Genomic DNA, 24,994 nt, shown 5'->3' on the forward strand with positions numbered 1-24,994 from the left:
GGTAGGGGAAGGAACGGTTTTGATGAAAGAAATGTGCCCATCGTTGACTCCAATGCTGAAGTTCACGATTTTCACCACAGGTATTATGCACATAAACAGTTTTGGCTCTGCAGATCTTGTCAAAAACTCTTCTTTTTTGCCTTTCTCAGCAAACAAAAACTGCATTCATATAAACTTGTGTAATTTCTGTTATTGTGTTTATCATGTGTGGGTTAGAATTTTTATTTTAATCAATGAATATAATTTCTGCCTTTCTTGCTTTCTTCCTTAGTGCTAGAAAGTACACAGTGGCTTTTTAATATTTAATTGATGAGATTGTTTTACAGGTTTTAGTTTAAAGGTAACCATAGCACAAACACATCCATTATTAACTGCAAAACGGCAGTGTAGCTTCTTGGGAACACTCTTTAGTTTAATATGAGAACCCCTGTCAACAGAAAGCAGTGCTGATATTGTTGTTAAGTGTGACAAACTGGCAAATGCAATGGGCACCACGCTGGAACAATGCAAACTGCTTATATCAATGGAAGAGGTGATGTTTAAAAGTGAGATGAAGGCAGGCAGTGAGAGGCTGTCGAGGAAGGTTCGATTCCGCGTTGCGTCCTCGCACAGCGGGAGGGTGCTGAAGGAGGTGTATGCCGACGGGGAGGCCGCTGACTCTCTGGACTCCGAGTATGCCAGTAGCTCAGAGACCGACCAAACCAGCCGGCTGAGTGAAGTGGACGGGCAGCAGAATGGACACGTAGGGTCCGAGTGCGATGAAAATGAGAACGAGCAGGACGACTTGCTCATTTTAGTCCGAGCCACTAAAGAGAGGGGGTTTGGTACAAAGCGAGTCAACATCCTCAGCAAAAACGGCACAGTCAGGGGAGTCAAGCATAAAGTCAGCGCTGGTCAAGCCCTCTTTGACAATTTGGCAAAAGTATTTCAGGTAGGTGATGTAGTCCTGCTGGCTGTAAGCCCTTGTGTCTGTCCCATTTAACTCCCAAAGTTATTCTTTCCCTTTGTCCAAACCTCTCTCATTTATGGTTTCTCAGACTCTGAATTCAGTTCTGCCTCTTTCCCATTGCTGTCCACTTGCTGTTCTTGCTTACTCTTTCTGCTATACACCGGCTCCACACTCCGAATTGACTGTGAAATTTTTCTTTCAAAATTGACCTAAAATTTGCTGACTAGAAACATGTATGTTGTGTTTCCCATGTATGGACCAGGAAAGAAACATAACAGAGGAATTAAATGGGGCTTTATTGGAGATCTGTACAGATCTACTGTACAGGGATGTGTCATGTTTCCACTCCTATTATATTAGTCCTAATGAGTTTGAGATGTTATCTACTGTCCCCTACATGTAAATATGTATACTTGCAAATTCCATTGTGTTTAATCTGCAGAGCAGATCAAATTAGATGCAGGGTGGCAGCAATGACAGTTTTCCTATATGAAAATTTCAGAGGAATGAAATCTTAGTCAGAGGTCTCTCTTAATGTCTGTTTTTCATTTATTTTGTAGAAGCAGCAGAATATTTGTATTCGAAACAGTATATCCACACTGATGCCTTAGGCAGAGAAATACAGGCCTCAGAAAAATCAAGATTAATGTTCTAAAAAATTTAGCTCATATATATAGTTTATCTATATACACTATTCAAGTCTTATAATCATTACTATTCAAAGACCATCAGGTATGCAACCAAACTCTTTCTAAAGGTTGTTGTAATCCAGAATTAGGATGGTCACTTAAATTAACCTGTAATTGACTTCAATGCGTTGTTTTAAAAGCTTTTATGCAGTTTTAAAGCATGAGGAATTTGATATTAGTAATGACTGTTGTGTGTATTGAAATGCAATCTTCTAAAAGTTCTTTCTTACTTTGAAGCTGTCATTTCATAATACGTTTAGAAATGGCTATTGATTGACATTCTCTTGCTTCTGAATATGAATTTTTCCTCTATGTTTTACCTAAATTATAACAGTCTTTTTATCAATACTGATGTTCCTGTGGAAGGTAGATATTTCAAAGATGAATTAGCCGTTCTTTTTTGTTCTTTACATTACATAGCACTCAAGTAGCTTGCTTTCTTTCAAGCCACTCACTGAAGAGTTTGTCCTTGAGTTCCCTACTCTGATAAAATTTGTAACAAACTCACTTTTTCTAAGTAGATATGAGTTAGGAAGTGTTAACTGGGACATGTCTGGATTCTTCTCCAACCTTGATTCCAAATACTGTTCCATGTTTAACTACATGGAGTACACCATTTCACCTCACTAGCCTCATTCCCTCCTAAAAGCTTCCTTCCACTGCATCAGTGACACCAAGCTAAGAAATTTGAATCACCTAAATAAATGGCCCCATCTGAAGACATATGCACCTTAATTAGCGGCCCTGTCATCTTGTTGTTTCTATCTCCAGTTTTAGGCTGGAAGTTCTTCAGGAAAGGTTCATGGACTGAAATCAATGTACTTTGATTGCAATGTAGTTTCCTTTATTCCTAGCAGAGTTACAGCTAGGACCAGCACTATTTCCGTGCCAAAAGAAAGGAAGACTTGGTAGGAGGCATATCCATCTGATAACTTCAGAAAATGATATGTAGTCAAGTCTACCACAGAAGTCCATAATTAAAACCTGTAAAATAATGAATGGTTTCAAAGGTGATAAGGATCTTGTACTAACAATATTTTACAAAGGAAGAAAGTGGAAAAATTAAATTATCAGGTGAAAACAAACTAAACAGTTTTTCATGCAGCACATAATTAAATTTAAGAACTCTCTGCTACAGGCATTGGAAAGGCCAAAAAAATAGGCAGGTTTTGAAAGCAGATGAGGAAAATATATGGGGAACTGAGCAGCTTCTGCTTAGGCAGGTCTAGATGACTGATTTCCAGAAATAACTGTATGTTCTTACCTTAAGCACCTACTGGATCAAAGACATATATTCAGAGATATGCAGAGAACATCACAATTTGAGGTTTCTACACAAACAAGTTCCTGTTTCCCCAGAGATAAAATTTGAAGTCTGGTGAAGAAGAACGATCGTTTGCATCTCTTTTGTGTCATACTGTGAGCCAATTTTCTATGCCACATGGTGAAGACAGAAGAGAGCAAAGCAGAAAGGTTGGCTTTGAGGCTGATTTGGAACTGCTTGATCCCAATGTAAAATATGATCGAAATCTGTCCAATGATAAATGAAGTAATGACCTTTAGGATGAGATTAGAAGATGATTTCTAGTGCTCTGTAAGTCTGTTCCAGACAATTAATTGCACAGTAATACCACTTAGAGAACAACAAGAGTTCTTCGTTCGAAGATATGGTAAGATAGAAATATGTCTCTATTAGAAGATATAACTCAAAATCTCTTGATCTGGGCATTTTTGTAAGTTCCCCCCTTGATTATGTGAGGTCATCTGCAGTTTTATGTTTCGCTTCTCTTACATAAGCCACAGCAGATGTATAACAACTGTTAAGCTGTATATGAAGTCTCTTACCCCTGAGGAGAGCCCATCTCTGCCCCATTATACATTTCTCAGAGTCAGTGTCAAAGCAGGTATTTGTAATTGCAGAGTATGCACATGAACTCTTGACAATTCTAAATCCTGAGCACTGATAAATTCTTGGATGCAAACGCTTCTTTTTTAGTATTTAATGTATCACTTATGAACTAAAATGTGTATACAAAAAGACAAATACTGAGTATGTGTGTGTTCTGTGACACAAAACTATTTTTTTTTGAGATTTTCTGCAGTGTCAGCGTTCTGATTCTTCAGACTATATCTGTAAACTCCTCTACTATGCTATTACCAAAATCCTCAGATGCTTCCTGTGATAGAGGAGAGATCCTTTAAGACAAATCACTTTGCTCAGATAGTCTAGGGATAAGCAGGGGTTCATTAACTGGGCTTTGTTACATTGTGCAGTCAAGACCTTTGATGTTTCCTGTTCAAATACCTGTGCTAAAAGCACTCCTATGTATTTTAACGTTCCATGGAATATTTGGGTTTTTGAATATTTTTTCCACATTTTTTTAACTACAGCCTTCCTACAGAATTGGTTCAGGCAGTTCCTTCCCACAATAGACTCATCAGAAAAAAAAAAATCACACCTTCTGGAGTTTTTGGAAATTTGAAAAGGGTGATGTAATACAGGAGGTATTTCTAGATGAAAAGGTGTTTTTGGTTCTTGTTGTATGATACAAGCTTGACCTGAGAATATAAATCTACTGCCAAGTAGATGTGCATCCCCAGTTACATCTTTCCACATCCAAGCACTGAGAATTTCTATACTAGCACAGCCAGTGACTTTCCATTTCCACCGTTCCTTGAGAAGAGAAACTAGGTCCCCCGCAATAGTCTGTCCGATGACTGTCTGTGTCCCCAGATGTGAGTCACTGCTGCGCTGTGACAGTAAAAGGCCTCCCATCAGGTTGGCCCTGCATGGCTGATGAAGCTGCTGTGATCCTGGTGGGAGCAGCCATGTGCAGCTGAGGCTGGCACGGCTGTGAGGACAGGGTGGGACAGAGCAGGACACGCCTGGGGGTTATCTCAGCTTCATGGCAGGACACTTTGGGGGCAGAAAGGTGGGGAAGAGACCAGCACTATTGATGCTTCAGGGGAGCATGGTTTCCATGGCAACCCCTCCAGCCTTTCCCTCCCAGGGGTGGATGCCACAAGGAGAGTGTTGACATAGCAACCACATCCTGGGGGAGATGAGAGGGCGTTGCTGTGGCAACGCCTCCCCATCCTTGGCTTGGTGGGAAGGTGGGAGGCCAATCAGTGGTCAGCAGTGGAGGGCAGGGATGGTCACACGTGTCCATCTAACCTGGGGCCGGAGGGGTGGCCTCCTACAGGACTGGCAATACAGCAGTCAAACAGTCGGGAACATTTTAATCGTGAGAAACATACACTGCTGAAAAGCCTGAATAACAGAAAGGATCTGGAGCTCCCAGTCTCTCTGTTTGTGCACCTCCTTGGTATAAGTGGAATTATCTCCTGCTGAAACACTGAAACTGGTGCTGTCGGCAAGTCTGGAGCTGAGGATGTGACCTGCTAATTGTATCAGAAACATAAGCCCCTTTTCTGCATATCCAAAGTAATTGCGGTCTTATTCCAGTACATTACTAGAATTTTTATTTGCTAATGCTTAGAGTACTGTTAAAACATGAATGGGTATGAATATTTCCTATATTTTCGCACAGAAAGTAGTAGAGAAATGTTTCTTGTTTCCTTAAAATAAATAAAAAAATAAATGAAGAGAATTCTCTTCATGACCAATTTTTATGACTAGGCCATCCCTGTGATGGCTTCCAGGTGACACAGAACAAAAATCCTTGGGTTGTCTGAAATATTATGAGCAGTGCAATGATCATTTCATGCCAGACCGGGTTTCTATCCCAACATGCAATGTAATGAAGCTCAGCCAAAGGTTTTACACAGGTCTCCCCTGATTTCCACTGTTTCAGCATGGGTCCTTTCCTCTGTTTCCATACTTACACACTCCATTGGCCTTCCAGCTTCCTCTGAAAGGTCATCTTCTGCTAAATTAGCTACAGATCTCATTCTCAGGCAGGGCTTGCTGATGTCTATTATGAAAGGACAGGCCTGGTTAACAAACCTGCTTAATGCCTTTGTGAACATTGCATCAGAGGGGATATGGGTGAACGGTCAGACATAATGTACTTGGTCTTTATGATATTTTCCAGCACGGTGTCTCAGGTAGAGCTAACATTTAAGGTTGTAAAGTGCAAGTCAATATTCAGCCTGATAAAGAATTAGCTTTAGAGAGAGAGGTGAGAAAGAGTTAAGAATCAGGTAGAAGTTTGTTAAGAGAAGGAGAGCTTCTGGGGTGGTTAGGTTCACTTTCATCTTTACTCGTAGGTGACCTGGAAAAGTGAATACATAGCAGGACATGCAGAGCTTGCAAACCAGCTAATAACATAGAGAAAATAAAATGAAAGACAGCAGCAAAAACAACTGTCTTGCAAAGAAGGCAGATGCTGCAAACTGCCATTCAGGAAAGTTTCTGGTGCAACAGGACAAGAAAAGGTTTTAGGGCGGGTGTTGCTTTGCATACCACTCCAGCCCCTGGGACATATATCGCTACAATCCTCAAAACTCTAGGGAGAAGAGAGAGGTCTGCACTATCACTAGAGAAGTCCTGTTGTCCTCCTCGCTTCTTTGGCAGAAGATCAATGCTGACACTCCAGCATCATTGGACTCTTTGAACTCAAAGACCCCTGGTAGGACTGGACTAAGATTGTAAATGGTCTCCTGAACTTTCCCTTCATATTCTCATCCGTACGCACTGCCCTGTGACTCCCAAATGGGCATAGCTTGCAAAAGGAAAAGACGTGCTGGATTGCTTGTACCTACTGGTAGCAATGCTGGGGAAATGTGCTGATAACCTAAAGCTGTAGCATTTGCTGTAGTTATGCCACTTATACGGATGGAGATAAACTCCAGTGAGCTGTAGGTACCTCCTCTGAGGTATAAAGTTCCAGTGTATGTTCCTAGTGTTAGCAAGTCTGGAAAACTAATTATTGAACAGCGTTGCTCTGAAAACCACTGAAGAATAGGAAAAATTGTAATGACACAGAGGATCAAGTGATTATGAAAAGTAGGTTTCAGTTTGTTATGGAAAATTCAAAGTTAGAAGGACAGCTGGATCACCAATGGAACGGGCATAGTGTCCCTTCACCACTTCCTTTGTACCTTCCTCAGTGCTTTGATCTGTGGCCACAGTGCATGGGACAGTGATTCAGCTGATTACGTCACAGTTAAAACAGGTAGTTCCAGAGCTTGTGGCTGAATAGCCACGCTGATTTAAAAAGGAAGTTGTTCAGGTCTGTGAGCTTTTAAGTGGAGCCTGGGGTTGGTCAGTACTTAGGATATTGGTATTTATTGTTCTCATGTTCTCATATAAATCAGCTGTAGAGCACCGAGCTCAGACAAGTCTATTATTAGACTGTTCATGATATTTTAGTGTTTGCTGCTATTGGACTTGAAATACATATTTGACATAGACTTGAAATGGTCAGAAATAGACTTTAAACTATCTAAACCTCTGAAAGTGATATACAAGCTTTGAGTTAAAAAAGACTTAGCTGTCTCATTTTTTGAAAATGTAGGTAAGGGATATCTTGAGTTTTCAGTACACTCAGCATTGGGAAGCTTAGCAACAAAACCATGGTTACATTTATCACTTCTTCAAGATTGAATCAATAACTGAAGAAAAAATTGTTACATTTTTATGCTGGCAGTCTGATCAGCATGTACTGGACATCTGTCCTGCCTTCCAGAGCTCTGCATGGCCTCAAAATTATCCTTGCTCTGATGTGCCTTGATCCTTGTAAAGGATCCATAAATGAGGACACTGTTCTTGAGACACTCAGGTGCACTGTATGGGGCTAAGCAGAGGCAAGCCCTGGTACAATAAACATTTCTGTTCTGTGCTTACATATGTTTCTGCTTCAGAGGATATAGTAAGCGGGTACTTTGACTGCTTCTTGAATCACACCTACATCTGCAGGTGAGTGAAAATTATTATGACACTGAATTAATATTTCTCCACTGGCTACAATATTTTTATCTGTTTAGCATAGGTAATGACCACCTAAACTGCAAGACAGCTGAGAACTAACCTTTACGCATTTTGCAGTAGAGGTCAGGCATTAGTGGCACGAGTGGTGCAGTTTTGAATCTGTGCACACCAGCCTTCCCCGAGACAGAGACCGAACTGACCCACTTCCTAGCAAGGGTCTATGAAACACACTGGAGTCTCAAGTATAACCAAACTCTGGCAGATGCAGGATGGAAGCAGCAGTGAGGAAAAGATCATTTTGCAGTCATTAGGACCTTCTCTCTTCTGTTGATAGAAAACAACTTCTAACAACTGACTGGTACTGAATAGAGTTGTCTCAGGCTTACCCCAGCTAGGGTCCGAGTGCCTGTGGTCCAAGCATATTGTGCAGCCTGTAGGAAAAAGCAGAGATGCTGCCCTGGGCTGTGAGGAAGAACAGAACTAAATTGTTTCTTCTGTGAAGTCTATGCCATGTGGCTACTTTCCCAACAGAGTGATTTATTAATAAACCTCATCCCCTGGCCTTATCCTTTGCATGAGAAAGGGCATAGCAATGAAGCTATGGTAATACTGCAGTGAATACGTGTATACAGAATAGGTAGTACTAGAGGGAATCAAGACCTTAGGTATAGATTCAAAAAACTCATAGGCTTCTGAAGAAGGGCTTAGACATCAAGCTCCAAAATTGTGATCCTCCAAACCTCTCTTTGGTGCCACCTTGTCTCAAAGGCAGTAAAAGTCTCTTATTAATGAAAATTTGACTAATGATCTGCCTTGGCCATGTGCCTCAGCATCTCAGTTTTGACAGGACATGACAGTTACCTCCTACTCATGTCCTATGGGAACCACAAAATAGGCATTCCTTTGCCTGTCTCACCTGCAGGGCATGATGCAGTAGGTGTCCTCTGAGCATGCCTAGTGGATCAGATCCTACACAAACCGTACATAAGCAGATGCTGCTTTGTTACAAATCATGTCTGCAGGAGGCAGTGGTGGGAGTTGTACTTTGAATTAGACAGTCACAAGACAGCATGAATAAGTTGCTGGGGCAGGAGTGGAACACAGGCTTGCTGATTCTCAACTTGCCATCCCAAATGCTATGCTTCAGCATCATGCTTGACTTCCATTTCTTTCTTTCTTGCTCTTAAGCATTATGGTGATGGCATTGCTTCAGCATGGAGGCATCCTAGAAAAGCTCATAGCCTGTGACTTGCTTGTTAGGGACAAGAGGCAGAGAGGAGACTGAACCCAAGTAGCCAAGACATGAGAGACTGCAGATAACAATGTTCTCCCACCTTGTTTCATCCTTTCTCTTTAAATCTAAAAATACTTTTGCTTTTTTTTTGAAAGAAAGAAACTGTACTATTCTTAGGCAATGAATGCGAATGCCAAATGGAAAAAGATGCCTTCTGGTTGTACTAAGTGGGATTCCTAAATCATATTGGCCTCAGGAAATTCTCTGAGCTGAAAATACTCATAAACTGGGAGAGTATTAGGAGGAAATGTCATATATGCTTGCCACGCTCTTACTTTTAATTGTCTGTCTGGTAGATGACCTGGCATACTAGAACACTGGGTCTGAGCCCATCTACTGCTCTGGTACTCTTATATAATGTCCCTTTGTGGAACTGCTCAAGAAGGTGCTCAACCTTTGAATTAACACGAAAAATGCTTCATCTTCCTTCAAACTGACTTGAAAAAAAGTAATGTTATGTAAACAGCCTATAAAAAAATTCTTAGGATGCTAGAGCAGAATTTTTCTACTTATTCTAACAGTAGGAAATCCTTTTTTTTCTAAATTGGCCTCTTACAATAGAGATGAAAAAGATGAACTGATTAGTCTTAATCATTAATTAGTAGCAATAACCCTTCATTTTTTTTCTGGCTGTGGAGCTGAACTCAGTAACTCAGCAGGACAATTATAAGAAAATATCTTTTGAAATATTCTTAAAACTAGGACCATCAAGAAAAGTCGGGGCTATTCTGCTTTCTTTGACATGGTACAACAGGCGACCCACTGCCTCATTTGCTGTGTCCTCTTATCTGCATGCCTTTGACACAGCGTACACAAAGTTTGTGGAACACATACAGCTGAAATAAATGGCCTACAAATATGAACCATCCTATATGATTAATCACAAGCATAATTCTTGGTCCCCTAATTGACCCCTAATTTTTGTGTACAAATAAATTACTTTGTAACCAATATTTAAGGGTCCTCATTCCACCCCAGTGTCTTAGGTGGAATTAGTGGTCTTATTTTAGTTACATTTTAGTTACATTTTAGTTACATTTTAGTTACATTTACAAACTTATTACTTATTTTAGTTACATTTGCAAACATGGAAGCAAATATTTGTCTACGCTGGGCCAATTTGTCACCAGAATGCACAGCTGTGCAGTTGTGCAATTGCAAAAATATGGTAATAGCGAGGATGAAACACAGCTCCTTCAATTTAAAAAAAAAGTTCAAAAAAGTGAGGAATTATCTTTACCTTAGTGGTATGTTTATCCAGCCGTGTACTAATGCTTTTGATTTCATGTCATGGAATGCATTAGCAAAAATACTTTCTAACAAGTTAATTACATTACAATTTCATTTAGTTTACAGATCTCAGAACTGTTTCAGTTCTGAATGAGAATTTGCAAACACCTAGCTTGCACAAGCTAGACAAACAAACACAAAGCACAAGCACAAGCTAGACAAACTACACAAGCAAACACAAGCTAGACAAACATAAATGTACACCTGCCATACCAGTATTCTGTTACAATGACCCAGGAAAACTGCATTTTAGCAGTTGACCAAAACCAGGTTTCAGAAGTCACCTGCTGCCAATTTAATTGGCATGTAGGTGTCATTGAGGACTTTTCCTTTCCTAAGAGAGAAGAAATGAAGTCATGCTTTATTTGCAGATAACGCTTGCTAGACTGCTCTGGTCTGTCAGCAGCCTGCTCTGACATTTGTCTACTAGTGTTGACAGTTTATTACACACTCCACCAACACGAGGTACATGATTAACAGATTGAAAGAAAGAAATGGTCAAAGAGATACTGCTTTTTTTGGCCGAAGCTTTAACCTGTGACTGCAATGTTTGGCACTATCATAAGTTTGTAGCTTAAGTGCAATAAAATATGCTTCAGAATGGAATTTGCTGCCAGAGAGAAAAGGCTATGACTTTCACGCATGAAAACTTCCCTCATTTCTACAACATCCAGTACTAGATAGTACAAAGCACAAAACTCAAATCTCACTGAATTTTTCCGAAACTTGAAAGATAAATAGTAATTAGGACAGCATCTCCAGCCTGTTGGTTTTGAAAAGCAGTTGGAAAAATATAGCTTCCCATCCAAGCAGGCAATCTTGTGGTTTTGCTTGACACAGTAGTTATGTTGTGGAGAGGCTGCCACAGCACAGCTCTTTACAGCCTCCATCATACAAAGCAACAGAAATGGTCACAGGCGAGCAGCTGGAGTCAGTGAGGTAGAGACTCATTTCACACATGGCAAGAAAGAAGGCAGAAAAACCATCATTCATTGCTAGTATGAATTGTGGAAAGCATTTTAATAACCTCAGTACAATTTTGCTTTGGAACAATATCTAGACACACCATCCATCAATAATGTCAGAGGAGTATGTCTTCTATACCACAGAAATACCACATGCAGCCTCGTTCTTTCTCCACTCCCAAGAAATATGGGAAAACTTACTGTCCAATATTTGCACAAGTTTATAACAACATGCAATGTTGTATCCTGCAGTGACAAATCAGTGAATGCCAGTGCAATGGCAAAGGATTTTTCCTTTACTCCTGGTAGCCTTGTTTGGAACACTGCCGATTGCTAATTATCTAACAAGTTTTAAAAACTGACAGCAGTCAAACACTATTATTTAAGAAAAATCTATTTCCCCATGCAACTTCTGTAAGACAGAAAGCAATCAGTTTCTAAACCTGTGAAGTTACAGCTTTTTAAAGAAAATGTGATCTTTTCCTGCCCAGCTGCTCATGTCCTGCTCTTGGTTTACTACATCTAAATGCAAAGGACTCTCCCTCCCAGGCCCACAGGCAACTGTGAAGCATTTCATTGTTGTTCAAGTGGAGACTGTCATAAGAGACAGCCTGATAGACACAGTGAAAAATGAGACCTTTAAGCATTGCTGGAGTTCCTTCCACCTATTGCAGGTCTTAATCTGCATCTTGAGAACTTCCCTTTCCAGGTGTTGGCTGATGCTTTCAATCAGATTCCCAAACATGCAGTGGATAAGTCCGGTTGTTCTTCCAAATCCCACCATGATCCAAAAATATAACCACCTACTCAGTACCTCCAAGTCCAAACTTAAGCTGTCATGTAGATTTAAAAGAGAAAGCAGTTTTTAAATGACTTGTTCAAGAAATAGATTCTGTTAATTTAAATCTGTCTATAAAATTTTGCCATGGCAGCTATTGTTTTTGTACCACCTGCTGGGTGGTCAGGCCTTTTGCAAACCTATCTGCTTGGTGCATGATGTTCTTGTGGATCTTCATGTGAGACACTGTGGGGTGGAAGGGCACTTTTACAGGTCAATATTTGCAGCTGAATACGGGTGACTAATACTATCTTTTTTTCTGCTGCCACTGACTGGGAACAGTCTTGAACTATTTAGCTCCTTCAATGAGGTAGTTTTATCATCAGCTGCTCTGGCAATTCTCTTTTGAAGTCACAACAGATAAGAGCAAGAGTTGTCAAAAAGGAGAGATGTCTAGTGAACTTTCTGGTGTGTCTTTCATCCTGTCTCAATTCTCATTTTGGCAGAAGGTTATGCAACTGGCAGAAATGTAATCAGTGTGGGGTTTCAGCATTGTTTGAAGACATGATATGGTATTAGAATAAATGTTATTTATTTTTCTTGCTGCAGGGGATTAAATGATATCTATGCAAAGGAGCCACTGAAATGTTGCTCCAAAAGAAAAGCAGATAGAAATTTAATCATCTCAGCATCTGCATTTGTAGTCATATTCCTTGACCGGAACACACCTAACCCTATGACATGATATAGATTCTAGCCCTATTATAAGAACATTATTAGAAGAAAAGTATAAGAATAACAATTTGTGTTTTATTTAAAAAATATACATCTCTGGGAAAATTTCTGAATCAGACTAGAGCATAAAGCTGCTCACACAGAGCTTGCTAAAAAATTACTCCAACCGCAGATGCGATATATACAGAATAACTAACTCGGCAGCTATTTTGACTGGTATGAAGCATACAACCTGTTACATTCTGATTTTCAGACATTTTACCTATTTGGTAAAAAAGCCAAAAAAAGGCTTACACCTTAGATTTTTTTCAGCAACAAGGTCTGTAGCTCTGCTCCATGGAGATGTATTCTATTTGAATGTATTCTCTTGACTTCAACTTACCAGGTGTCTGCTGGCAATACGATACAGCAGAGAGGGAACAGTCCAGGAGGTTCCTTGAGTGTGTGGAAGATGATAACTTCCTGATGCAGCTGGTGAGGGAGCCAACCAGGGAAGGTGCCCTGCTGGACCTGCTGTTTGTGAACAGAGAAGGACTGGTGGGTGATGTGACGGCTGGAGGCCATCTTGGGCATAGCAATTGTGAAACGATAGAGTCAGCTAGCTGAATATGAGCCAGCAATGTGCCCAGGTGGCCAAGAAGGCCAATAGCATCCTGGTTTGTATCAGAAATAGTGTGGCTAGCAGGACTAGGGAAGTGATTGTCCCTCTGTACTCAGCAGTGGTGAGGGTGCAGCTCGAATACTGTGTTCAGTTTTGGTCTGCTGTCGTGGTTTAACCACAGCTGGCAACTGAGCACCACACAGCCACTTGCTCAATCCCCCCTGGTGGGTTGGGGCAGAGAATCAGAAGAGTAAAAGTAGAAAAACCTTGTGGGTTGAGATAAGAACATAAGTTTAACAATTGAAAGAAAATAAAATAAAATAATAACAACAACAACAACAATAATAATAGTGATAATGATAAAAGAACATACAAAGCAAGTGACGCATGATGCAATTGCTCACCACCTGCCAACTGATGCTCATCCAATCCCCGAGCAGCAGCCCCCCGGCCAGCTTTCCTCTAGTTTATATACTGAGCATGACATCATATGGTATGGAATATCCCTTTGGCCAGTTTGGGTCAGCTGTCCTGGCTGTGCCCCTTCCCAGCTTCTTGTGCATCTCCAGCCTTCTCAGTTGGTAGAGCATGAGAAGCTGAAAAGTCCTTGACTTAGTGTAAGCACTGCTTAGCAACAACTAAAATATCAGTGTTATCAACATTATTCTCATACTAAATCCAAAACACAGCACTATACCAGCTACTAGGAAGAAAACTAACTCTATCCCAGCTGAAACCAGGACACCTGGAGAAAAGTAGGCTCAGGGGATATTCTACAACTACCTGAAAGGAGGTTGCAGTGAGGTGGGGATCGGTCTCTTCTCCCAAGTAACAAGCGATAGGACAAGAAGAAATGGCCTCAAATTGTACCAGGGGAGGTTTAGATTGGATACTAGGAAAAATTTCTTCACTGAAAGGGTTATCAAGCTTTGGAACAGGCTGTCCAAGGAAGTGGTTGAGTCCCCATCCCTGGAGGTATTTAAAAGACATGTAGATGTGGTGCTTAGGAATGTGGTTTAGTGGTGGACTTGGCAGTGTTAGGTTAACAGTTGGACTCGATGATCTTAAGGGTCTTTTCCTACCTAAACAATTATATGATTCTATGATTCTAAGGCTAGGAGCTGCAGTATAGGCTACTCTAGGGCAGAGCTGATTTATATGTGTTGTCTAGGAGTTGCATCCTCTATGTCTGCATAAAAATCTCAAGCTCTCTGCCGTTGGTTTTGGAATCTATTGCATAAGAAAAGGAATGAAGCATCATATGTGTGCAGTGCAGATGGATCTTTAATTTAAAGAAATGGAGATTGAGAGTATAACTAATAATTAACTACTTAGGGTTTGGAGATGAAGGTACCAAGGTTCTGTGTGTTATTGAGTAATGAGATAGCTGAGAGCGTAGTTCCAATTAGGTTAAGTAATATAGCAGGGAAACAAGGTTCTTCATCACTCAGTGCTAGTACAAAACAAAGTAGTGCTATAACTTCATGAGATTCCTTTTCATCACATACATATATTGAGAGATAAAGCTTGCTCTCATTGAGGAGTAAGGACTGAATCAGCACTTCATCAGCACTTTGTTGCACTAAGCATAGCTCCACTTTGCTCTTTACCTCATTCAAAGACCTGTGCAAAATTCATTACCAGTAGCAGAGTGCTTTGTGACCCTGTGCAAGAGAATGCCCTGTGTCCACCCAAAAAATGGTTGGAATTTTCCTTAACAGTGCAGTACAAATGACAACTTCAGCTTTTTACAGAATAGCTTGTTTTTATCTCAGCCCAGATGAGTAACGTTTTCAGGTAGAATTTAAATTCTATAGAGCAGCAGGAAAGAAAAAGTACATAATTTGCTGGATGTTTGGAAATAAAAACTAAGCATACTGGGAGGGTGATGGTTTCCCAGTTTTGTTCACCACTCCTTGGGAGTTTTAGGATCTTAGTGCATCTCATTTCAGCTTCCATTCACAGGAATACAGATAATATAACTTTTGACAGAAAGTTCATTATCTGCCAAACATGAAAACTCCAGGGTGTATCCCAAATCAAAGCCAGACTTCATTTAACTTTCCTCTGATTTTATTGCTTAAGAAGGTAAATTGTGAAGAATGGATCATAATTTTGAATTTTCTCTGCTACTGATTGCAGTTCAGAGTGGTGCCTTATTTAATTTATGCTATTACCTTCTTTAGTTGTTTTCTGGATGAGCAGAAGTAGTTCTGTTGTATAAGACAGACCAAACCTAGGGTATAATTAATCCATGATGAAAGGCTGAAACTCCTGCCAATAAAAATGCAGTAAATTTTCAGCTGAGCTGAGAAGAGATTTTCTGAATATCAGTTTTTATTTGGTGATTGTCTTTAACACTAAGAAAATCACCAGTTGCAGCACTGGTGCAAATAAGGAAGAAGTTATGGACTATCATGCTGTTTCCTATGATATTCTGGTATATTGAAGGTAAGTCTTAGGAAAACAGATCCATTCACCACACAAAGCATACCCTGGCAAAGAAGGAAGAGCCATGTAATATCACAAGCAGGATGTCACCAGCTAATCATTTTATTCTCCTGTCAGAAATATGATGAATCACAATTATAAGAAGCTGAACAGACTAGAATTTGTTTTCATAGACCACTAATGCCTTTTAATTAACCAAACTGTAATTGACATTTGGGAACTATAAAGGGATCACCGCATGAGTAAACTGCCCCTGGCTATGTTTAAATGTAAAATGGCTGAGGCAGAGATTCATGTATGTATGTATGTATTATTATTATGTTATTATTAGCATCTATCAGTCTCTCTGATACACAGAGAATATTTTAGAAAGGATGAGCAAGGGACCTGGTGAAAGAGAGGAGAAAAGAGAAAGACGGAAGGGATAGGAACCTTTTTTTTTTTTTTTAAACTTCATCTGCCTGCCAGAGAACTGTAAACAGGGTTTTCCAAAGCTGCTGCCAAGTTAAAAAGAAATGGGTCAGCGTAGACATAGTAATCTTCATGACAGCCATTTGCTGCTGATCAACACAACTCTGTTTCTCTTCAGTATGAAATGTTCTATTGAGTGAAGCAGCAGTGATTACAGACAGATGGGACCAGTGTGCTCAAACCAGGACTCATTTGGAGCCATGCTGTTTGCTAACTTTTCCACATGATCTGAGATATCAAACACCTTCATCTTTATCTGCCAGCCCTCAGCAAGTCCTGCTCTAGTTCTCTTCTGGCTAAAGACATCCTTACTTGCAGAATATTCTCAAACAGGACACAAGCTGCCCAATGATCCTCCCCAGACAGGCAATTAAAGATTCAAACATCTTAAACAGTATGATAAATAAAAACCAAAAGAAAAAGCTGCTTATGACAAGAGAAAGTAGGATTTGTGCCCAAAAGCTAAGGGTGCTGTTTAAGACAAATGTATTGTGTTTTTTTTTTTTTTAATAATTCAGGGTGACATCATGGGAAACAGTACATAAGTGAATAGTAGAATCACTACCAAAGTCTGAGTAAGTAGCAGGACAGAACATTCCCCCTCAAGACAATTAAACACATTTGAAAAATCCTACTCATATTACTAAAAAGGAAGCCCCAAAGTACCTTAAAATGTGAACTGATAGTAAGAAAAATAACTATGCAAGAAAAATAACTAGCCCTTTATTCAAGTATTTCATACATACAACGAAATACAGGCAAGTCTAGATATGCTTAAAAGTCCTTTTTGGGCAAGTGACCAAACACTAAGTGCTAGTCAGAACTCTTTCAAGTTGACCTACATGCTCTTTTCTTTTATTTCCATCCCTTCTTCTTGTTTTGACTAGAACCAGAAAACAGAAAGGCCCAGAAAAAGTGGGTGAAAAAATTGAACAATGTTTTTTAAACTTGAGAAAAAGTTCCATTTTCTTGAAATCCAATTCTCATTTTACTCAGTCTGTTTCTCCCTGTTGCTAGTGATAAAGAGACAGAGGTGAAATAAAGACTAAACAAATGTTAAATAATAATTATTTCCATACTCTTACATATAACTTTTATTACCAAGTAGTAACTCATAACTGTTAAGCAAGGAAATTAAAAGGTGTAATCAAGGATGAATCTTCTAAGACTAGAGGCTTATTCTCAGATTTCCAGGGCTTGCACATTGTTTAGATTTGTATAATTAATATTAACATTCTTTCCATGACCCATCTGTGAGCCATTGTTTGAGTTCTCTGGTCTTCCACACTATTTACAGACATAGCTTTAGGCAGGCAGACGTTATGCAGCTCAAGCCATACATTTTTAATTTACTGATGGCAGCATTTCTTTAGGTGACATGCAGTAGACTTTTTTTTTCTCTCTTACATTAATTAGTTTCTGTTTGCAAGGTACTTTGAAGTAGTAACAGTGACCTTCCAATTTACCTGTTCTGTAATTTCATTTTGTCTGTTAGTAGGCACAAAAAATTGGTAGGAATGATAAATTGTGAATCTACCATTTTTGTTTTCACATTTTGTTTGACTTCCCAATTTTCGAGACATTTTAAAATGCCTATATCTTTCTCATGTCAAAGGCATATTACATAAACTATTATGCTGCTGTTCTGTGAGCAGAGTCTTCAGAAAAGTGTCTCCAGGTAAACAGGTGCAAACAGCCAAAGTAGAAATTCAGATCTTTTCCTTTCCTTTGTTGTTGATGTAACACAGTCATAAACCCTCACTGGGATAATTTAAAAGCTATGTCCCCTTAGTTTTGCATAATTCAGACAGGCTACTGGAGCCAAAATGAGTCTAATGTGCAACGGAAGTTCAGGCCAAAATTTAGACCTAAATTAAAAGACCTCCAAATGGTCACACAATTCATGCAACAATATAATGTTGTACATTTTTGTAGACATCACAACTGTATTCAGGCCTGCCACAACACAAGCCATATCTGTGAGAAATAATATTCTTGCAGAAGTGGAAAGTTTCAGTTTGACAACTGATATGCTACCATGCTTCGTAGCTTTCTGTGGACTGGGTGTGAATTTTAGTGCAAATTATTTACACATAGTGAAATACCTCATTAGTTTAGTAAATACTTTGTATCTGATTATTTTTAAAGGAATTCAACTTACATCAAACAGTGCAGGAGGTGAGATAGAATACTAGGTTGAGTGGATACTGGGAATAAATGAGTAAAACGCAAGAGGTTATTGGTGGGGGAAGCAAAGGTCCTTCTCTGAGATGATAAAGGTAATTGAAGTGTCTTTGGAGAAACCTCTCTCAGTAGATAGGATGAAATTATGTAGCATCCTTGTCAAGTTATTTTGTAGAGGTATTTGAAAAGATGAAGCTAACCAAGAGCCAGAAGAACTAGTGGAAACCAAGGTCATGGCAAATGAGACTGGTTGGGTTGTAGAAACTGAGATAATTAGTTTGCAGAAAATCTCAAGTGGTAGTTATGCAAGGTCTGTGACTGCGAATATATGGTATAGGCTGGAGAGGAATAAAATAGGAACACTGATATTGTAGAGGGAATTCAGGAGATAAATCAAATACTTGAGGAGAAAAACTGAGTTCATCCATCAGATGCTGGAGAAAGCTTCCTGCTATCTGGATTCACAGAGACATCTTGGAGGGAAATGGAAGAGCTGTGATTGTCAGTGTTTGGAATGTTGTTTGGGAGCCTGAAAAGCTGGTGTGATGGCTGTGGAGATGCTCTGCAATGATTTTAAGTACCCTGTATTTTCAATGTTTATTAAGATGATTGGGTAAATGTGTTCACCTGGATTCATGGAATTCCTCAACAAACCTCCCAGAGAGGGAAGCAATGCTTTGAATTCATCACATTTCAGGCATAAACTGCAACCAATACAAAACTTTGAAGGTTTTGACTCAGTGTCTTCCTGGCTTGGCTTGTGGCACTAGTTTGCACCAGAAAGGCAGAGTTCATCTGAAATGGTGGCATTATAGGTGCTCCATGGCAATGCATGGCAATGATCTTCATATGAAAGGATAAGATATGTGCAACACTTTCAGTGAGTAAGACATGTCCAGAAACCTGGAAACTGTGTTCATTACAAATGATCGCAGGTTTGATTTGGGGAGGTCTATCTGCTTAGTGATGTGAGTCCTCTGGTGGGCTTCTGTCCCATTTTGCCTGATTCATTATATGCTTAGCCCTGCTGAAACATAACAAAGAGGCATCAGCTACTTCTGAGCTGGCACCATGGAAATCTCTAGCTCCCAGCCATTCTTGCAGCCTGCCTGCAGCACAGGCTTGTAATTTTGACCTTACGTAAATCTTAGGAAAATATAAGGGCTGCACTTAAATCACTCGCTCAATAGCTGCCAGAAATGTCAAGTGTGGCAGTGAAGTACTCTGTCTTGAGAGAATAAAGCAGAAAGCGAGAGGCGGGAGAAGAAAGGCTTCCACATGCTGGCAGTGTTGGAGAAAGTACAAATCTCTCCTGGAGGCCTGGGGAAAACTGAGTGTTAATGTCCTTTGACCTGGAAGAGAGATGAAGAGCAATCAGGCTTACTGAAGGGGAAGGGAAGCTTAGCCTGCAATCTGGTCAGTTCTCTGAAGTAAAGAGAAAGAAAAAAGGACTATGGAAACATCAGTTTTCAATTATAGCTTGAATTCAGAAGGTTTGGCAAAGCCAGATGGATGGGAGGACATAGGTTGGTTTTTACACTGTACTGCAACAACACCTGTTGGTGACCAACATTAAGATTAGTCCTTTTGTTCATTCTTTTGATTACAATTTAAAAATACCTATATTTTAACCACATCTACAGTGAGTTTTCTTCCTAACTTTGTTTTAGCCAGAAGAACAAACTCTAGCATAATTTTCCACCAAAACATCAGTCCTGACCACAAGGGAATTTAAAGTTTTGCAAAATTTTTGCAGGTTTTACCACTGAATTTTCCTGAATTTAGCTCCTCATCTGTATATGACTGGCACAGCCTACTTCTTAAGAATTGGTATTAAAATTTAATAAACATTTCTAATTAACATTTGTTTTATGCAGACAAAGACCCAAGAAGCAAATCAGAGTGCTTATGTCTCCTGTTAACACTGTAACACAATTTTGCAGAAGTATAGGTTTCAATTTCCTGATCCAGAGATTACATCAAGCAAAGAGAAATTGTTTATGTCGTTACTCAGATTGTTCAGCTGAAAGTCATTTATCAAACATAGCAGATAATCAAACATTAGTAAAACTAGCTTATAACTCTCCTGGTAACACTGCACCTGTAGAAAACAATTGTTTCCCTGGTTGGATGCCAGGTTACAGGACACTACAATCAGTCTTTCAACACAGAGTAGGCACAGAGGGGAAATATGGAATAACCCATTGCCAAAGAAAAATCATCATTAGGACAGGTGCTGGCTGAAGTTTGCATGATGTGTTCTGTATAGGTTAAGGTCGTCGTTCATATTAAATATACCGTAAAACAGCTGTGAAAAGTGAAAACTACTTATCAGAAACAGCAGCATTTCCCCACTGAAAAACTGAGTTTTGCTGGAAAGACAAAGTCTTACAGGTTGGTGTTGTTCATTGTCTCAAAAGAGCCATTTTGCAAATGCTATATTTGCAACTAAAGTAATCCCAGCACCTTTTCTCTTGTATAGGAAGTCCTGTTACTCTGAAATGAATTGACAAGGGAAGAGAAGGGTAACAGATAAACAGGCTGTTTGATGAGCAGCATCAGAGCAATTTTTAGCGTTCTTTCCTCTCCCCTTTCCTGATCAGTTCATTTCAGAGCTGACATTACAATTTTCGAACTAACAGATGAAAGAACAAGACTGAATTGGGCTGTGGCCCTGCCACTGAAAGCTGAGAAGCAATCAAGCTCTCAGTGAAGATGAAGATCAATATCAGAACAAGCAAGTGTATTTTCCGTGTGGTTTGAGGCCACTTTGTTCACCCAACAAGCAAACACTGTATTTGGTAAAATGCATACACTGAGAAAGTCTCATGGAACTTTATCCAGGTGAATCTTCACTGATGTGTGCTGAAGAAATCGTGGTCCAAGAGCTAGAATATTACTCTATGAAATTTAGTTCCAGTCAACCTTCTTAGTGACAAATATTTCCCTTCTACATAGTGTGTTCTAGGAAATATTGCAGTTTCATTCACTTTATATAGTGAATGCCTTCTGAATGGCAGTGCATTCTCTCTATCACATTTACTTTTACAGGGCTGAATTGTGAATTTTGGCTGGCTAAAAAACTCCAAATGTATCTGTATCATTAGTCAAACTAGTTGATATAAAATAATCATCCTAGAATAATGCTTTCTGTGGCTTATAATGATTGATATACTCAAAGAAACTAAAACAATGGGACAACACCCAAATCTTGATTTTAAGTGCTATTGAAGCCAGGAAACATTTGGCTCCAGAGACATATTTTGTAGGTGAGATCGTAATAAGGCTGAAAGATAGTGTATCAGGTTTCAACTATCTATTCTGGTGTAAGAACCCACAGCACACTTTGCAAATGAAGGGGAAAGTTATAAAGTGACTTTCTGAAACTTGGTTAAGATAAGGTTCCTGGCTGCTGCCTTAAAATTCCACTGGGAGTTTCCTGCTGTAAATGGCAAATAACCGAATCTGACTGTCCTAAAAAATAGATGCATGTTATTTTTGCATGGTGATTGTGCTGGTTGATGAAAATTTTCTGAAATCAGTTTCTCTGGCTAGTGCTCTTAAGAAAATTGCACTATCTTGAATTATGTGTCCAATTTTTCTGATATGGATGGAGTCATAAAGATTTTCTTTGTACTACTAGTGGAAGTTTCAAGGTTATTGGCAGTCCAAAGTTTATACAGGCCAACTGTAAAAAGATTATCCATGGGACCATTTGTCTGGCTCTAATATTTTATTGCTATTTGCCTTGTGCTTCCTAACATTGTATTTTTCTTGGTGTCTTTATAAGGCTGATGAGAGGGGAGGAGGATGCTAGCAAACTGAATCACAGAGATCTCTGCAACAACAAAGGGTTTTTAAATAATGGAAAACAATGAAGTAAAGTCAGTTAAGTAAGATATATCCACAATTTTGTTCTTACGACCACCACTAGATTATCTGGGGAAGATTTTTTTAAGTGCATTTTAAAGATAGTGTAACAGCGTTTTGCCAATTAACAGTGTAACTATATTTCACTTATAAGTAACATCTTAGGCAGTTACATTAGTAGATATATAAACAGTATTTGATGGGGAGTGTGTCATTTAAAGGTTTTTCACAACACACCAGCATTATGTTTGAAGACTTTGCATGGAAATTGAAGAAGGGAACCTGCATTTTGGCAATTTCTCAATAGCTGCTGTTTCCAGGACAATATTTTGGCCATTATTACAACGTTCTGTAATAATTTATTCTATTACTCTCCCTGAATAGATGCAATTGACTGCTCCAAAAAAAGGGATATGAGAAAGGATACTTAGATAAGATGTGGTTTGATCCTCTAAATGCTTACATTTTATCAGCTATAAAATACATTACTGTGCTGACTATGCAGCATAAGATACTTCAGGGATCAAAAATACCCTACCATTTCTTTTGGAAAGAAAAAGAAAGATGAGATCTACTAATCTGATGAGGACTGTAAGGCATAGAAGACAGAAACACTGAAGTAGTGTAAACAACTCAGCTATTACCTGTCTTAACTTATGTCCCATGTGCCAGACTTCCTAAAAGTAGCTTCAGCAATGTTACAGGACAGTCTAGGTACAACTTGTCTGGTTTCAGGTCTCTTCTACTGAATACAGGAATAGTTCAAAGAACTGCACGATGTGAGAGGAGATTGTTGAACACACCTTTTTCAAACAACTTCCAGAGCCTCATGTAAACTGCTGAGGACAAAACTATTTTCAGTAGCTCTTGCTTCTTCCCCTTCAGTCTTTGTGGGCAGTGTCCTTGCACAACAAAGAAATGCTTCTTCTTTCTTACAAACCTATGTAACATTGCCAAGGGTCTTCCCAGAGACTCTCTCTCTGTTTCTCTGGGAAGAACTTCATGGACATGTTGAATCGGTAAGTATGAAGAGAGAGAAATAAGGAGCTAGCAAGCAAAAGGGAGAAATAAGCATTATATCACAGTGTTATTTCTTCCTGGGAGAATTGCAGGCTGGGTTAGAATTACTCACAGGATTATCTCTTGCTTCTGATTTTCAAAGGTTTCGTTTATTCCTATCATATGCAGAATGACATAAATAAACAAATAAGAAAATACTGATAGACCTTCCAATGCTTAATAAATAATATCCAATTAGGCATGGACAGATATGGATCTTCTTTTGACTAATTTGAACACTGTAATAAATGTTGCCTTGGCTGACTTCCACAACATCACTGTGCCTTGTTGAACAGGAGACACATTTTTCTCCAGAGTCAGTGCCACACCTGTAGCAGACACTTTAACTTTAGGAAGTCTACACAAGCAGAGGCATCAGGGTCTAGCAGACACCATGAACCCTAGGGAGATAGATAACCTATTCTATGATCTGAGCTCAGGTCACCTGAGAGCAGGCTGTAGGCTGGTTGTATGGGTGTGTGCTGGATGAACGGTAATAAGGACATTGGGAGGTGAGCTCAGTTGTAGTCTTTGTACCTTCTGAACCTGCCGACAGCTGAAGCATTACAAAGAGCAGGGAGAGGCAGGGTCATGCCCTGTACTCCTTTGCTGTGGTATTGTAAATATTTTTTCTGCTTTGAAATGAAAACACTTTGACATTGTCTGAACAGTGGTCTGTGCAAGAAGATATGTGGGAAAGTCTGCAGTGGCAGAAAAAAAGGTATGATGTTATATTGTATTACTTGAGGGACAGAAAGGGTCACAACACACATATACATGCTGTTAGAGGATGGATATGTTCTTGGGGTTTTTTTTTAGTATTTAGTCAAGTGATTTTAGGATGAAAAGAACAGTATAAATATCACATGCAACATTATTTTCACTGACATCCCCAAAAATTATATACGGCCTGAAAAGTACAAACGAATTACAGACATATATAAATATACTATACTGATGTCTTAGGTATAATATTTATTTTACACTGCAGTTGTTTCAGGATGCCAACCTTAAGGAGGTAAAACTGTGCTATTTTACAATCAGTAGTATGTGGTGAGTGTATAGATAAGATCACAGCCCTTCTTTATAACTGTGACCAGGTCCTCAGAGTTGAAACTGAAATGGGGAAAAATGAGATGTTTCATGCCGTGTGTTGTGACATTCAATCAGGCAGAGGAGGCTGCATTCCTGTATAGGAATGTATAGCTTTTGGAAATGAATGTATTCCTAGAGCTGCTGTTTGTGGGGGAGGTGAGTGCCAGAATACAGGCAGACAAAAGGCATACAAGTATTTGTGCTATTTTAAAAGCTGAGAGAAACAGTGACCTGACCGCTTTCTTGGGGAAAGCAAAACTCGTATCTGCATTTGGGAGTGTCCCAGACTCACTGGCTACCTTGTTTAGGAGTGCAGCTCTTGATGTCCTCACTTGTAAATTGATATCGATAGACCTTCCCAGCTTGCTGATGGTTATGAGGATGATAGCTGGTGATATCATTTCTCTGTCCCAATGACACAGGGTCACAGACTCCAAGTCATACAGTTATGGTTCCTGTAATTTCCAAAACTGGATAAGAAAAAGTGTAGTGTTTTCAAAGCGATGTATTTAAGAGAAGGTCAGTACATGTTTTGACTTGAGTATATGACTTGCAGTATTGCAGAAATTTAATCTTTGTTCTACTGAGCTCTACTAAAATGCACAGTTTTCTGAATTTAATAAAGTTCAAGTCCTGAATTTTCCCAAATATTGATATAATGCCAGGTCCT

The 24,994-nt window shown here is 39.4% G+C and overlaps 1 protein-coding gene across 1 annotated transcript in view; it reads left to right on the plus strand.

The window, feature by feature from the left end:
* Nucleotides 1-535: 535 nt before the first annotated feature.
* GRXCR1 (glutaredoxin and cysteine rich domain containing 1) overlaps nucleotides 536-24,994 on the plus strand; it is a 42,245-nt gene continuing 17,786 nt past the window's right edge. Inside the window, exons 1-2 of the mRNA XM_009474218.2 lie at nucleotides 536-931; nucleotides 3,540-3,542. Coding sequence (XP_009472493.2) covers nucleotides 536-931; nucleotides 3,540-3,542 — 399 coding nt within the window. The remainder of the gene's footprint in view (nucleotides 932-3,539; nucleotides 3,543-24,994) is intronic.

The sequence above is a fragment of the Nipponia nippon genome, unplaced genomic scaffold (assembly GCF_047370975.1).
Source record: "Nipponia nippon isolate SJK-2023a ecotype South Korea unplaced genomic scaffold, ASM4737097v1 scaffold_6, whole genome shotgun sequence".
NCBI classification, from domain to species: Eukaryota; Metazoa; Chordata; class Aves; order Pelecaniformes; family Threskiornithidae; genus Nipponia; species Nipponia nippon.